General features: G+C 34.0%; 1 protein-coding gene across 3 annotated transcripts in view; it reads right to left on the bottom strand.

The window, feature by feature from the left end:
• Positions 1-9,662: 9,662 nt before the first annotated feature.
• Positions 9,663-17,904, bottom strand: part of LOC129221282 (serine/threonine-protein phosphatase 4 regulatory subunit 1-like) — a 230,281-nt gene continuing 222,039 nt past the window's right edge. For all 3 annotated transcript variants that reach the window (XM_054855739.1, XM_054855740.1, XM_054855741.1), the window contains one exon: positions 9,663-10,305. In XM_054855739.1, coding sequence (XP_054711714.1) covers positions 10,288-10,305 — 18 coding nt within the window. In that variant the 3' untranslated portion in view covers positions 9,663-10,287. The remainder of the gene's footprint in view (positions 10,306-17,904) is intronic.

Below are 17,904 nucleotides of genomic sequence, written 5' to 3'. Positions count from 1 at the left end.
AATCATAAAGCTTAGATTTAAAAAAAAAAACCCTCCATGATTGCACGGCCATGAGTGCTTTGAACTTTTATGGGGGGGGGGACTAATTCCCCTCTTAGCATGACAATGAAATGATGTACATAAATTCAACTTTATAAAATTTTATGCATCAACTTTTTAAAATTTTATAATTCAACTTTGTTTCAAATACAAATCCTAAGTTAAAATGTTATGCACTCAATTGTTTGCATTTAATATCCCCCACCATAAAAAAAAACAGTTATAACCGAAAATAAGCTAATAATAACTAAAACTAAATTTGCAAAACTAGAAATTTGAATTAAAAACAAAAAAAGAAATATTAATTTTTTAGTTACTTAAATAAAAATTTAAACGAGTTAATCTAATGTAATATGTCAAAACAAGTTCAAACTGACAAAAATATAAAAATATTTATTAGATGCAAAACGATTGAAAGCTCAGATAAGCAAATTTTCACGAACCAAGTTCGATTTTGGCATGTTTCCATAAAATAAATGTATTTATTTTCTACTAAATTAAACATAAAACATGCTAATCTAAGGTAGCATTTGGGAAAAAACATTCGATTGGGAAAAATATTTTAATATTTTCATGATGCAAAAAGATTGAAATTTCTAACACTAAAAGTTATTTTCCGAGTAAGTTCAATGTTGCCATGGTTTCCAAAATAATTACTTCGTTAATTATTGAAATTAAACGAAAAATAAGCTAATCTAAAGTAGTACATGTCAAAATAACTTTCTCCTGTCAAAAACATCAAAATATTTACAAGATGCAAAAGGATTGAAATTTGAAACGCGAGAAGCAGTTTTCCGCGAAGTCCGAGTAAGTTCAATGTTGTCATGGTTTCCAAACTAATTCCTTTGTTAATTATTGAAATTAAATGAAAAATAAGCTAAGCTAAAGCAGCATATGTCAAAATAACTTCCTACTGTCAAAAACATCAAAATATTTACAAGATGCAAAAGGATTGAAATTTGAAACGCGAGAAGCAGTTTTCCGCGAAGTCCGAGTAAGTTCAATGTTGTCATGGTTTCCAAACTAATTCTTTTGTTAATTATTGATATTAAACGAAAAATAAGCTAATCTGCACATGTCAAAATAACTTCCGATTGTGAAAAAACGTCAAAATATTTATAAGATGCAAAAGGATTGAAACCTCAAACACGAAAGCAATTTTTCGCGATACTGCATATCAAACATATGTTCAGAAAATTGCACTGATGAAATATTTTTAAACGAATTGAAGCAATGAAGAAACTTTTTATACTTTTTCAAAGTTTTCAAGCACTTGGAAAATAAACTTTTTTTTCCAAGAATTTTTCAAGGGCGTAAAATTTACGAACATATGCGCCTGTAAAAAAAAAAAAAAAAAAAAAAGGCGCATGCGCCACGAGATTACTTCCGAATTCATTTGTAAAAGGGGTGGTTCATAGCAGCGTTACTATTACAGTCAACTTGCGACAACTCTAAGTCCCAAGGGCCCCTAAAACGTTCCAAGTTCTGGGAAGTTTCCACAACAGTCTCAAGAGCTTGGGATCCAATAAAAACTTTGAGATCAGGGAATATTAGAGTTATCGAGATCGGAAAATTCATTCCTTACACTAAACGTGAGTGAAACTCCGAGAAATATCGGTAGCACCCTGATCCGATCCGAAGTCATAACTCCTCCCCAAAACCTCTCCTTTTTTATGGATGTCAATCTGAAGCGAAATAATACGGGAAAAGTCAGGTTAAGGCGCCGCGGCCGCGTGTTTGGGTGTACAGTATCTTTTAACGTAATGGAAAATTTTTAAAATCTGATTCGTAGGTAAAAACAATATAAAAGCGGACTAATCGGACCAAAATGTTAAAAAGCGGTCTAAAGCGGACTTAATATTAAAAAACGGACTTAGGCGGGAAAAGCGGACCATTTGGGAGCCCTGTATTCTGTGTTACAATAAACTGCTACATTATTAAATATGCTGCTTTACTAAGGTATAAAAGTCGTATCTACAAAAAATACTAAGGAAAAAAAGTGGTAACTGCGCAGATACCACTTTAAAGGCTTAGTATTTGTCACTTACGTTCAAATTGTCTAAGCAAACTACACAAACTGTGCAGTTACGACTTTTTTCTTAAAGCTTTTTTTAATATTTCGCGTTCACAAATCGCCAAAAAACTTGATTTAGGTAAATTAAATTATTAACGATCACCTGGTGACAATAACTCAATTTTGACAAAATGTGCAGATACCACATCTGTGCTTAGCACGGCAGTATACCTAAAAAAAGACAAACGGCGCGAGTCGAAAAGTCACTCCTCCAAAAGCACGTTGCAAACAAAACAAGCCCATGGCGGAAAACCGAGAGAAGGTCGATGTAAATTCGTGGTTATGAACGGTCCAGTAATATATTAAAGCATATTTTTCAAACACTCAAATTTTCTTTTTTAAGTAAAAACTTAAAGAAAGTCAGCGAATTTATTTCCGTCCCGACCTCCGTCTCGGAAATTTTGTCCAAGACGGAAATCCGTCCTGAGACGGAAGGTCTTGCACCCATGGCATCGATATTTAACAGGGGTGATTGTGACTCCATGAAAAAATACCTGAACTTTTTTTCCAAGAAGTATTTTGATGGGCATATATATCACATTACGTACATGTACACATTATATTACGTTTTTTTGTAACTTATATACATAATTATTCCATGGGGCTAACACTCGAAGTTTTAATTGGACTTAATACGTCTATATGCATGAAGGGAATTAAATTCTTTTAATTTTTCTCATTTCTTAAAATTTTTCAAAGAATTTTATTTTTCTCCACTGTATCTGAATTCTTAACCATTAACTACATTCATTTACTAAAAGTGCATAAAGATTTCAGAATTAAATAAAGTTTGGGGCAAAAGGGGCAGCATGTATTATGATCACTTTGCAAGTGACATCACACAATTCAGTCTAAATGGACTTCTTCTCTTATGCTAATTTTTAGCCCTTAGTTTATTACATTAACAAATTCTGCAATTCTAATAATAAATTTTGCATTTGATAAGTGACAAAATGTTTTATTTCGTGAATTTTCAAAATTACACTTCTTTTATCTATGCAAAAAAGCTAAATGAATTTAAATCCAAATTGCAAATCCAACTTAAGGAAATAAAACGACTAAAATTTTAAATGAATAATGAAAATATTAAACAATAACACTGGTTAAACTAAGTACTATGTGTTTATTTGCTTGCTATCCAATTTTTAAATGAAAATAAATCATTCGTTTTGAGAGAGAAAGATCAAAATTTTGAAAGATTACTTTACAATATACAAAAAGAGAACTGGAAACAAATTGCTAACACTACTTTTTTTACACCTTTCATCCTTCTATTTTTTTAAAAAAGCACTAAGTTTGGTTTGTTTATTTCTCGCTTTGAAGAAATCTGAAGGAGGAGAACGCTTTTGCCCTGTTGCAGAAGTAGAATTATTTGATGCACTTGTTACACAAGAAAGCTCAAAAACTCTGCATCTGAAGTAGATATATTTTTTTAGTGGTTTCCAAAATACTAAGTGTAGTAATAGCAGAAGAGGAAGTTGAAGCAGATATGATGGTGTTCTTGTTGATCAGAGAATCTTGATAGTGATAGATAGATCAACTATTTACTAAGTTGTCTCGCAACTTTTTGTTCAGAAACTCCTTTGTAGGGTTTTTAGAGCCAAAAGCTGCACAAGAAGTTTTTTCAATAGAAAGTAAATAGTATTTAATAGTTTGGATGGAATCTAAACTATCACAGTTCAGGGATGTGCGGAATTCGGTGATTATATCGTTCATGAAATTGAAAGTGCCCTCAACAGTCGATCCATGAAAACATGTTAATACTGCCTTAACTAATTTAGAACCGGATATTTTTTTTACCCAGAATTCTTCCATATTAAATATAGTGGTCCCAGAATTTAAGGATTTCCCTGTCTTCAGAAGACTGTTGATAAATTAGCATCCACTTGGTAATTTCTGATCTCTTGATTTAATTCATCAAGTTCATTGCCATTGACAACATTTGGCAAATAGTCAGCCAGTTTCAACAGTGCTTGAAACGTTGTTGTTTCTCCCCGCAAAGCTGGATTCAAGCCTATAAATTTCACAAATAAAGAGTTTTTTAACGGCAGATTTTTAATTATGGACTCTGTACACTTAATATAGCTTTGTTTGAAAACAGATATAGCTTCTTTCAATAAGGGATTCGTTTTTCCCAGACCACGAAGAATTCGAGATGCATCACCACCAACAAAAATTAAGTTATCAAGGCAAATGACACTCTATATCATGAACATTAATTTTCAATATTTGGTCATATGTTGCCAATTTGGCTTCCACTTGATGCTTCATAAAATAAACTAAAAATTGTTTTATTAGTTCAAACAATTGAACATGAAGCAAATGAAGCAAACTCTCCCTGCTCTGAAACAATTTAATACATTTGTTCAAATGAGGGAGAGCTGCATTATAAAATCCCAATGTAGAGTAGCGTTTTTTTTTTTTTTTTTTTGGTGCACAAAGAGCTTTCTTACAATCCTCTCTTTTCTTTTCTTTCCTTCAGCTCTCAAAGGTTTCTAATAGACGACTGATCTTTTTGACTTCGGAGACTTCATCTTCAGACAGTTCCCTTTTTTTGAAAATGTCATCAATAATTTCTTTGTAGATGCTTTGTTCAGCCATCCAAGAAAAATAGAAAACTACTAAGGCATCCCATAAGTAGATAACCCTTTCCAGAACAGCCAAGATATAGAGCCATCTATGATTTGGTCTGGAAAGGGGCTTTAGGGGTTTCACTTTTAGTAACTTGCATACTTAAAAAAAAAAAATTGTCGTTTATCGTGACTTTTGAGATCAATATCTATATCATCACATAAACTTTTCTAAGTACCTTTTAAAGGGCTTGGAAAACTGCAAAGCAGTTGTTCACTGTATGGCAAGTATCGCCATCAATATCTAAAAGATTGGTAGCTTTGCTCTTCAATCTTTTTTCAACTCCGCTTTTTTTAACACGCATGGTATTGCCATCCATCAACACACTAATTAAATTACTCCATGGAACTTCATTTTTTTCAATTAGCGAAACTATTTTCAAATAAATAGACAGTGCAGTTGATGAAGAGAGTTGAATGGATGATAGATGTCTCACAATTATTTTATTTTCTTTTTCACAATAGTACTGTGCTAAAACAGCTAATATGCTATCCGAGCCTCTTGTAGAGCTTTCATTCAAATTCAGAGAAAATTTTGAATTCCTTAAAATTTCCCACTGTTCATCTTTGATTGTTTTGGCAAGTCCATGCTTCAGCTTAAGGGAGTTCAATGCTTGCAAGTCTTTTGATAATGTTTTGGCTAGTTTCACAATTTCTGGAGCTACAGCAGATGAAAGAGAATGTTCAGCAATAAATAAGCACACTAAAGCTTCAGATCAACATTTTCTAGTAAGAAAATCAACAGTTCTGTTGTCTTCTTTTCATCTCATAATCACCATCTGGATAAAATCCACCTAATACACCAGCATTTTTTAATGATTCCCGGTTTCTTTTATGAGTATTTGTAGAAGAAGGTTGCATTAATGCCTTTACGCCATCATTAGCATATGTAAAGGGCTTGTTGCAAGAAACACAAAAGCAAAATCCAGCCCTATCAATTTTTTTACACCATATTTCCATTTTTTCATTGTAGGAATCTACTCTGTTTAACCATTCCCAATTAAACTTGTTCTTCTTTCCTGCATCGATGAAGCCAATATCTTCTGATTCATCCAGATACCTCATTTTTTAAATGAGAACATGCAAAGTTCAAATGAATAAATTTATCAAACAAAAAGAGTAGCGAAATGAAAAGTAAGAGTTAACTAGTAAAATTTAATTAAAACAAACTAATTTATATTTATGAGGAGCCTATTAATAACAATGAAGTATAATTAGAATTAGTTCAATAACAACAGAACGCACGCACACAAAGATCATAGACCAGAATATAAAAATAAATAAAATATTTGCATACTATAAATTCCTCCAACTGCCATAAAGAACAAAGGGAGTCAAAGCTCTTATCACTTTTCTCTTCCTACCTCCCCCCCCCCAAAAAATAAAACTGGCCCACCGATTTGATTTTACCCGTTCTCAGTTTGACCTTGAAACAAGTGTGAATGCATCATCTGAAAAATAGTTTCTTTGGCAGAAAAAAAAAACTAGTATGTTGTGGCCATCACGAAACTTTCTTCTATATTTTTCCTTTTTCTGATCCCTCCCCATGCTAGACGAGGAAGCAATATTCCTAACAGAAACAAAATTACACATGCAAAAACTTGACGACCATCCCAATGTCTGAATTATTGCAAAAGCAAAGCAAAGAGCGAAAATTGAAAGTTATTTTAAAAGCCTTGCTTGAATTAATTACAAATATTTTATTTGTTAACCAAACATAAGATGGCAACAGTTAAAAATTTTAAATAATTGAGATAATATTTCCGATCATTTCCATACATATCGGGTTCATCACCTCTTTTCGACTCTAGTTATTGTGCTGACACTCTGGCTGGGAGCATGCTCCTATCTATTTTCATTTCACTATTTTCTTTTTAAATTTCTTATCAACATTTTATCATTGTCTTAATTTTATTTTTATTTTTATTCTTCAAATAGCCTAGAAATCCCCCACGGGAAAAAAAAGTATAAAACTTTAAAATATGTAGGAAGCCGAAAAAAAAATAATACTTAAACTTATTTAAATAAAGAACTTTAGTTGAAATTTACTTTGAAGAGCCTTCGGCTAACCATTATGGTACTCCCGTTAGAGGAAGCCACATCTCTCGTACATCCACGCAACCATCTTCTGCGCCAAAATAAAGCCATGGTCCCAACCGGGGAACTATCAACATACCACACCAGAGGATAAGGGGCAGGGGCCCCAGGTGCCTCAAGCAACGAACTTATATTTCCGTGGCATTTCCATACAATTAAAATCACGAGAAATACGCAGACGACAATCTATTAACGGTTTATCTTTCTTATTGTTGCATTAATAAAACTATTTTTATTCGCAAAAAAAAAAAAAAAAAAAAATCAAAACCTCTTGGAGCGATTGGAGTCAAATTGAACCAAAGCCTGTTTACGTATGGATTCACATATGTTCCAAATTTCAACCAGAACGTAGCATTACTTCTTGAGATAGGGCACTCACAATGGGAAAAAAAGAACGGGCGATTGCGCTACCCTCCTTTTAGCTGTTGACACCAAAATAAAATCAGCTCTTATACCCACTAAGGGCTACTTGTCAAAAATTTTTTGTTTGATTCCGTTCGTTATTTCTTGAGATACAGCAGTCACAATTGACGACAAAAAAACGTTCTATAGCTCAACCCCCCTCTGAGTTATTGACACCAAATTGAATCAGCACCTGCTCCTGTTAATAGGCAACTATGGACCAAATTTTGTTTGATTCCGCCAGTTACTTCTGAGGAATAGCAAGCACGCGTAACTCAAAAAACGTCCCATTGCTCCACCCCCCTTGGAGGAATTCGCGCCAAAAACCCAATGGGCACAAGTTCACATACGGGCACATATGTGTACCAAATTTCGTTCGATTTCATGCGGTAGTTTTTGCTGTAGAGCGGCCCACAAAAAACTGGTCACACACAGACGTGAGACACATACATACACACACACACACACACATACAGACAGACCATTTTCCAAAAATAGTCGAAATGAACTCGGGCACACCTCAAAACCGTTCGAATCCGTCAAAATTCGAAAATTTGCACGAATCCAATACTTTCTTCTATATATTAGATATAGAAGAAAGTAAAAAAAAGGAAAAAATGTTAGAAGTCGAATCTTTTTCTTTTAGATACACGGCCACAAATTAGAATAGCCGACCTCAGCAGCGAAGGAAATTCGTTTGCGGCAACCCTTCCCAAAGGGGAAAAATATTCTTTCAAGTAACCCTCTTTCCTCTTCTTATCTAGCCTTTATTCTAACTCCCACCCCAGCTGTTCTTCGATAATTACCAGAGTTTGCAAAACATGACGGTGCTTTATACTAAACAAAACGTCTTCAATTTGGACTTTCGGCAAGCGTTTCATTAAACCATCGCCCTAAATTTACAAAAGTGGGTTTTCTGAAAATATAGGAGTTCCGGTATTATCGAAGATGAAGATACCGGAATTCTAGATGAAAACACCGGAAATCCGGTAAAATACCGGAACACAATCACCCCTGATTTAAGCTAGGAAGATGAAATGAAGAGGTTGCAGACCTTTTTAGTCGAGGTTTCAACTGATGAGGACTCCCTTAATGAAGATGATGAAGTTGACACAGAACAGTATAGCGATCATCAGTCATGCTTAGAAGATTTAGATTCATGTATCATAAAACTTTCTTAAACCTTACTTTTTAAAACATATTTTAGAGGCTGTTTATTTATATCTCAGTGTTGAAAACAATTTTTTTTTTCTATTTTTGCAAACTCAATTTACTGAAATAACCACTCCGGGCCTACGGAGTCCCCCCCCCCCCCGCGAGCTTTTGTGTGAAAATAAGTACCCGCGACTTTTTCTGGGTTAAGTGAAAGAACACTTTATTTGAATATAAATTGAAAATGATTTGGCAACAAATTACATCGAACTGCTTGGCTCTTTCTGAGCTGCTTTTAAATTTTTTATTATCAACATCTATTAATGCTTGTGAAGTCTCTATGTCAGTCATACATTAATGTTCGTGTCTTAATTTTAATTTGATATTCCCCTCATCTATCATTGCCTGAGCTTAATTCATGCTTTTCTTAAATCCTTTCAATTTATTTCCAAAAGATTTTTTTATTACATTAACATCATTCTCGATTTAGGTATTTTTCCCTTTTTGTTCCTTGCATTTTGAGTGTGTTGCTTTGTGTAGCTGAATTATTTTATTTATATTATCATTTCCCACAGGGTGTTCCAGTCTTTTATCACTCTAAGACCAACAATTGTGTCTAAACTCACGTTTGGTTTGTCACTAATTAAAATTCTTTTGTTGACAGAAAAGCCTTTATCCTTGGATGTTAACCATGAGAGATAGTTAGCAGATATGGTATTTAATATATGTACCATTTACTTTTGTAAAACTTTGTGAAATGGCAATGTGAGTCACATGGAATTGCTCATTAGTTGCATGCTTAATAGGTGCTACTATATTTGTTCGTTTATTAATTTTTTACGTATCTATTTCATCCAATGCTTATTTTATTTATAGAATTTGGCTTTAGTAGATAGGAAAGTCGTCTTGTTTAGTTTTGAACAAAAATCTCATTAGGTGTTATTTCTGAATACTCTTTTCCCCAAAACTCCATTTTTGTTAACAGGATTTGTGTGCAAAGAATGCTTCTTTCATTTTTCAATAAAAAGAAATTTCCGGGAGGCTTTTAAGTTTCGCAAATGCAGAAGATGACTTTACCTAATTTTGGAGGAATAAGAAAACCCCCCACAATTCTCCCAGATTTCCTTGATGTATTATTACCACCCTGCTAAATAAAATTTGATAAGGGAAAAAGAAAATCGAAAAATGCATCAAACAAGAACACTAATTTTTAACAACCATGGTAACTTTATGTGTTTGGAAATAAATAAAATGAAAACAAGATCAAGGTAATTTGAAAATTTATTAAAAATCAAAATATGATTTAAGTACAATGAAAATCATTTATATTTTTTAATTAAAATAGGAAAGGAACTGCTATACTTTTCAACATGCGTATTTTAGATATGTCTTTTCCATTTACAAAATAATTTATCTACAAAACAAACCAAAATATTTAATTTCATAATGTGGAATATCCGATTTTTTTGGTGATTTTTTAATTAAAAACATCATTTGCTAAAATCCTTGTTCAATATATTCTACAAAACGTTTCATTAAAAAATAAATTAATAAAACTTAAAATATATAGACATTGTAGAAAACATTTGCTTGAAAACCAGCTTCAAAATTCAAGTAAAATACTAAAATAGGAAATATTGCAACTTTAAATCATTCTATGTGATTCATTTTTTTAAACTTTTCACAGATCTACATAAAAACATACAAATTGTATAGTCATACATGTACAAAAATTTCAAGTCTTTTGATAATGAAAAATCTTGAGCACAGATCTTTGACTTCTCCACACACGGGATTCTATGGCAATTCCATTGTGATATCAATGATGATGGCCAGCAAGCATTCTCAGTCAACAAATGACTAGACAAGATTTTACAGCTATTTATTTACATATCAAACAGGCAATTCCCCCTGTAAAAAGTCAATTTCAAGAAGTCAGTGGTGTAAGGCAACAAGCAAAAACTAGTTAAGATTGACTACAGTACATTCAGCAAAAAGGGATAGTGGAAGTATACAAAGCAACTGACACTTGCGATACCATTGTCAACTTGGCCAGAAAAAAAAAAAAAAAAAGCAGCAATCAGAAAAGTTTTAACGTTCACGACCAGGATAGCCAAACCAATGAGTAATTTATAAAAGTGCCATATGTTGGCACCAAAGAAAAACTTTGTTTACTTCTGTTCTTTCTGAATACACTATAACTTATGTGAGTGTACCAATGAATAGTTGAAAGCGTTTTTAGGTACTAATAAAAACACTACTGTTAAAAACTACTTTCACAGAATTTAAGTGCTGTTTCTTGTGTGAATAAAAATAGTGAAAAACAAGTCAAATACTGAAGGGGAAAAAAAAGGAAAGTAGGGTATATTAATATGGGGAAAAGTGTGTCCCTCAACCCCTCTCCCCCCAATAACGTTTAAAAGAATAGTCAGATTCCAACCTTTTTTTTTTTTTTTTGCTCCAAAGATCTTGGCAACAACACCTCATTCCTATATTTCACTTTTTCCTTTGAACAATTTTTCACTCAATTTTGAACAGTTCAAATCCATTAACAGTGCCTATGATGAAACTAAAAGTCAATATAGATAGATCACAAACTTACAGGCATATTTGCTTCAAACAAACTGTTGAAAATAGCCATTGCTGACCAACACCTAGAATCTTAGGGCCGACGATTTCAGACTTCTTTGTCGCAAAATTAGTCTGACTCTGACTTCGAAGCTTTGGCAAAAATTCAGACACGAAGGGGAAAAGACAGACCGACTCTTGGAAATACAGTCTCAGTGGCGGATCATGGGATTGTGAGGCCCCAGGCGCAGCCTGATCTCGAGGCCCTCTCAACAAAAACAATAGTCTTACTAATATTAACAATGCAGGAAATCATAACTTTTATTTTTTGGATACACGAACAAGCTTTGTGAGGGGGGGGGGGGGCAGTTACATTCTTATTTAAAAGGAAAAAAAAAAACATTTCTGACAAAAAAAAAAAAAAAAAAAAACACATGATAGTAAAAAGTTTTGCCTCCTATATTTGTTCTTAATTTAGTCAGTACAGGGGGAGAGATTCTCCGAGCCCCGCTTTCTGGCATTTACAGGGGTCCGAGTGGCGATTTCAAAAATTTTAGGACACAATTTTGATAAAAGCTTAGTAATTTTTAGGACAACAAATATCAAGTTTTTTTTTTAACTTAAACGTAATTTATAAGCTTGATTTTCGCATTGGATGATAAAAGGTTTCAAATTCAATCTTGAAAATTACAATACAATGCATTCAATCTTTTATTCTTTAACACAGTGACCAGTATGAAGTAAAAATAAATGTACATATGTCCAATTGCTTCTTTACTTTTTTTTTTTTTTTTGTTGAAAAAAATGTCATTAATAAGGAGGGATTTAAAGTAGAGTGCAAGGTGCAAGTCCAAAATTTATTGCATACTTTTCTTTTTATCAGATAAGCTGATACTTTTTAGTATCTCAGAATCATCAAAAATATCCCTGTAAATTCCAGATAAACCAGTTAAAGATGCAAATGAATAATTGTTTTTTATGACACAACTAAAACTATAAGAAAACCTCCGCTTACGAAATTTTATCTTGGAGTGAATTCAAAATAAAAACTTTGGATTGTTCCATCATAACCAATTTGTTTTCAGTAGAAGACAAAGAACATGGAATTTAAAATACAGCTTGATTTTTCAAGCTATTTGTCAACCTCTTATATCTCGCCGCATCAGCATGAGACAATATCTGTGAAAATAAAATGCTTCAAATTCATCCCTTTCTGCATGGTACCATGTGCTAATTTTGCATCTATTTCTGCCTGCTTTTTCAACCGCAAGGAGGAGAATTTCGTTTACCTCGGCATTTTAATAAAACAAATTACTATTCACATTTTTAAAACAAAAAGTTAGTGACTAAATTTAAAAATTATATGTGCAAGAAATTATCCAACTTCACTGAACAGAAACACAAAGCACCAAACACTTTGTATTGGAAGAACAAGCTAATGCTCAGACTACAACGCAATGTAAGTACTATAAAAATAAATCTTCCCAGTACACCTGGGGACAAATCATTTAACTTTTGTTTTAACTATACTTTTTGAACCAAGTGCTTACATTTGAGTTCTTATTTTATTTTATAGCTTTTTTGTAGAAGAAGAATGACTGCAAGATTTAGAAAGTATAGATAAAACAGTTTTATATTGAGCATTTGTTTTTGTTAATTGCATCCCCCCCCCCCCCCCCGCCTTTCTCTAGAAAAAAAAGTAGCAGCAGCAAAGTTTTTTCTCTCTTTCTTTAAAAAAAAATTTCTTAAGGTGTACGAAGTTTATTTTGTCGTAAAATACAGGCATATCATCATGAAAAGTTTCATTTTTCTGCACAAGTTGGGAATATAGTGTCAACATTATAAACATTTTAGGACAAAACTCGAAATTTTAGGAATTTTAGGAACAATTCCTAACCCTGGGTATTTAGCAAAATCCCAGTTTTCTCCAGTTTTCCAATGCAAGTATAATTTAGTGGTGCCATCAGAAAAAAGTCCAAGAAGGGTGAGGCACTTAGAAAAAAAAAAAAAGAGAGAGAGAGAGAAAACTTCTGATCTGTTAAGGAAAGGGGGTCCGGGGGTTCTCTCCCTTAAAAATTTTGAAACTTGAAGGTTTTAAAACGCCATTTTAGACTTTCTTTGCTGATGTTTGGGGGGGGGGGGGCAGTTGTCTCAGGCGGAAAGTAGTAGAAATTGAAGCCTTATAAACGAGATTATAGGCCATTTAACGTTAGGGGTAAGGGGCCCAGGGAGTGCCCACAATCATTTTTTTTTAAATAGATCGAAATCAATTCTCTTCCCCTCCCCCCTTCCCAATTTCAAAATTAAAGTTTCAAAAACGCAATTGCAGACAAAATTTACATGATAAAAAATTTTACGGGAAAGAGGTGCTGGGCTCTTCCGTAAAATATTTTTTCAAAACTATGGTCTTAAAAACTTTAGTAATATTTTATATTCAGGGGCTATACCATTTATATATTTTCTAACTGTTGTTTAAAAATCTTAATTTTTTTATGATATTAAAGAAAAAGTTTGTTCGGGGACTCTTGCTCGAGTATTTTCTGAAATTCAAAGAGTTCATCGGCCTTCGGAGCCCTCCAGATGGTAATCCTAAGGCGTACGCTAAGAAATAGGGTGATGAGGAGCAGGGGCGGATACAGACAGAATTCTCGGATGGGGTCATTTGGAAAAATATGATACTTTGGAAATTTTTGAATATTACATGTATCAATATAGCCCACTTTAACCAGAGCATTTTTTAAGGAATTTTCACTAGGCGACAATCGTTACCTCCAAGTGTTATTCCTGTAAATCAGTACTGTTTATTCTGAGACGATTGTATATAGGACTTCTGATTTAAGAGAAAGCCGATATGAACCAACCGTAAATATTAACTCCGAAGTAAAGGGGGTCCGGGGTTTCTCCCTCGGAAAATTTTGGAATTTGTAGACTTAAAAACGCATTTTAAACGTAATGTTAAGGGAGATGAGATTTGGTGGCGCTCCCCTGTTAATTTTCGAAATTGTAGCTCTAATAATGAAGTTTTAGACGACCTTTGATGGTGTTAGAGGGAGGAGAGATTTGAGGGCCTTTTGTAACATTAAGGACTCGGGTACGACTCCATCCTCTGCCCATTTTTTGAAATTGAAGCTTTAAAAACGCAAACTTTATCTCCAATAATGTTAAGAAGAGGGAGGGGGGTTCTGCAGCAGAATTTTTTTTGCAATTGTGGAGCTAAAAACGCAGTTTAATACGATCTTTTCGTGATGATACGGGGAGGAGAGATTCGAAGGCCCACACCAAGAATTTTTTCTAAATTACAATAACAGTCTTAAAGATGTATTCTAATTATCTTTGTAATGATAGGGGACAAGAGAGTTGGAGCACTCCCCCGGACATTATTAGAAATTGTAGCTTTAAAAAAGCTGTGTAGACGATTTTTGGTGATGTTAAGGGAAGGAGAAGTTAAAAGGTCCATCCCGGGAATTTTTTCTAATTTATAGACTTTAAAACGCATTTTAGACATCTTTGGTAAGGTTAGGGTTTGAAGAGTTTTGGATATCCACATAGAAAGAAAAAAAAATGATTCGATTTTTCTTTTCAATTTAAGCTAGGAAAGAGAGTTTTACAAAACTACTTGAAACTTCCTCAGTGTGAGTTTATGACTCCTCGGCACTGTTTTATATTCATTTTAGGCTTCGAGGAGTAATGAGGATTTTTTTAATCCAATTCCAAAAAGGTTTTTAACTCTTTTTGAAACTTCCTCAGGGTGACCATGGTCCCCCTCTCATTGTTTTCCTTATTATTGTTACAGTTTGTATGCATTACTAGCTGCGTGCCCGGCGTTGCACGGGCTACCTAAAAAATGTAAGAGCAGTCCAGTTGATGCTTTTGTAGTACACTGACACTAGTTTCTAACGCGTTAAGGAATAAATAAATGCGCGTAAAGCAAGGTTTGCAAAACACCAGTAAAACACATTTTTGCCAAAACACCTCATCAACGTTAATAATCGTTATCAATGATACAAGTTATGAGTACATTTTCAGTCAGCACAAAAGGGGAAAATATATGCATTATCAACTATAATCTTTACTCACGTTAAACTGAATTACAGCTGATAGACTATATCGGAAATATTAATGCACAATAACAATCCGCTTTTTACATAAAATAGTCTACTACCCGGCGTTGCCCGGGTGTTTATTAATGCAACATACCACTCAGATAAATATTTGGATGGATTATATCCACATGGTCGTACAAGAATTACATCAATCCGTTTTCCAGGTACAAACCCTCAAAGAACTCAAATAACTTGTAAATCACTCATTTACTTTACGACGTGCACGGTCCACCTCGAAAATAAAAGTTATGTCAAGTGACGCGAGTTCAACACTCAGGCTTGAACCAAAAAAAAAAAAGTCACTGAAATTTTGTGGCAGATTGCGGAAAACCCCCATAAAGTAAACATTTCAAATCCCCTGATTACAGGAAGAGCCTCAAAACAAAAACAAGAATTTTACCTGAGCATATTCGAGAAAAAAAATGGCAACAGATCTTTCATCTCAATGATTTTCTTCACGCTCACATACATTTTAATAAAAGCATTGTTGCGGAAAGTTGAGATGAAGCACTGAATAATAATTTAAATAGAGGAAAGCCTTCGAAAAATAGGGATTTGATTTTGAAATCTAAGAGTCATAATTAATAGTTTTTAATTGATATCTCCGCTAATTATTATCGGAGGATTATGTTAAACAGCTAAACATGAAGACGGGAGGATTACGAATCCATCGATACCTGGTTCGATGGTCAGTTCACTGTCGTTCGGGAGAAGAAGCTTGGACATAGATAGATAGATAGATAGATAGATAGATACTCAGATTTTATATGTATAAGATAAGGGAAATGTTTTGCATTTTTGTTCAAAAAAGGGGGAGGGGGGGGTTAACTATTCTTGAAATTTTCTCGGAGGGGGCATTTCCTCCCCTCCCTGGATCCGCCCATGATGAGGAGAAAAGTATAATGAGTTCGCGCGCGCGCAACTATGATGAATCCAAGTTAAATTCTTACTCTCATATTTTTACTTTTCCTGAAATATTTATATACTTCTGAAATTCAAAATTCAAAATTTAATTTCCTTTAATGTTTGAAAATCCTGATTCTTCAGAAGTTTTCAAGCAAATCTTAAAGCCTATTTTTTTTTTTTCTATAATCATTACCACCTTTTTTTTTTTCCTTTTTTGAAGCAGTGAAACATGCTCTTTAGTACTTTAGTACATGGAAAATGTTAATGTACACTCCTGAAAATAAAACTGAAACACTTCAATAGTTGGGGAGAACCTAACCTGGCAGCATTAAAGCTACGCAGATCTTAATTATTGCATTACGACGCTATCAGGTTAGGTTTGTACCAACTACAGTTTTTACATAAAATGTTTGTCTTTAATAAGTAAATCAATCTTAATGAAGTTGAAATTGTAAAATATATTACAAACAAATGGCACCAGTGAAAGAAGGAGAACACTCAAAATCAACTACTTTCGCTGCAAAAGCATTTAAAATTTTTATAGTAATTTTATAAAGCGTATTTGTAATGAATTGACAAAGGGTCTCTTTCTCTGTAATGGAAATATAATTTGAAAAAGAATTAACAGTATATTCTTCTTTTCAAAAGCAATACCTTTGTACCACTTTAATTGTAGCCTATTATATTTCGAAATTTATCATTTAATACCAAGATTGCAGCATAATTCAAAAAATTAAATAGTTATTAAAACATATTAAACTTATCTCAAAAGGAATGGTCTTGTCGTTGATTGAAGACACAGAGCTAAAGTACGTTCACGAGCACAAGAGAATTAAAACAGCGAATGACGAACGTTCTTCGTTCTTCCTCCAAAGAAAAAAAAAGAAAAAGAAAAAATTCCCGCCTTTTCCAAATGACTTATTTAACTAAATACGTCATAAACTATCTTGTTACGGGTTGGTTACCAGGGTTGGTTACTGGCAGGGGTTACTGGTGGGAAAGCGGGAAACTTTGCAAAAAGTAAAGAAAGAAAACACAGCTGTGCCCAGCGTGTGAAAACGACTTCAATCTGGACCCCCCACAGATCTGTCTCTTCTCCCTTCAGCATTTTAGATAAGGAAAGGCAATTTAATTGTTCGTCAAGAAAAGTGACCATTCTAAGGTCGAGTTTTACACCCCATGTTGTAAATCCTGCTGCCTGCTCCCCTTATTTATTTAGATAACCACCGACTCGGGCATAAAATCGCACAAATGACGACTGGTATATTTTGAGGGACTGATATAATACTGACACAAAAATGACGACTGGTTATCATTTGTTTGGGAAGGGGGGGGGTGCCTCAACCCGCTCTACCCCCTCTCGACACTTCCTAACTGTATGGCTATTCCAATTAAAGCAAATATCATCATAAGTATATCAATAGTGCTTTTTCAAAACAAGATGCATACTACTTATTCAGGCGAAGCCGACTAGTAAGTGGTCAAAGAACTACTTGGAACGGGAAAAGTTCTTCTGGGAAGCAGGTCCGGATCTATAATTTTTGGGGCCCCCTGCAAAAACTGTGTAGGGCCACTACCAGAGGCCAGCAGTGTACATTCGTACCGTTAATAAGAACTTAGTGCTAGTTTTTTGATTTCTTTTTTTTTAATTTCTTGGTACGTTGGGCCCTTTCAGGCCGTGTCCCCCCCCCCCTGCACTGCGGGGTTTGCGGGTACGCAGATCCGGGCCTGCTAGCAAGACTAACTGTGCATTTTATCCGAATAATTTTGTCGAGGATTTACAAACACAATTTTATGCTGAAATTGTGGGAAGATAGAGGATAATCCAAACTCCAGGAAAAATCCAAACAAAGGCACCTGAAGCCAGAGGCCCCCTAAAGCCTAAGGGGGCCCTATTGGAAGCAATCAGCCCGCACCTAAAATTCATGATTGA

The sequence above is a fragment of the Uloborus diversus genome, chromosome 4 (genome assembly GCF_026930045.1).
Source record: "Uloborus diversus isolate 005 chromosome 4, Udiv.v.3.1, whole genome shotgun sequence".
Taxonomy (NCBI): Eukaryota; Metazoa; Arthropoda; class Arachnida; order Araneae; family Uloboridae; genus Uloborus; species Uloborus diversus.
Note: the sequence above shows the minus strand (reverse complement) of the source record. Positions and strands in the feature narration are given on the sequence as shown.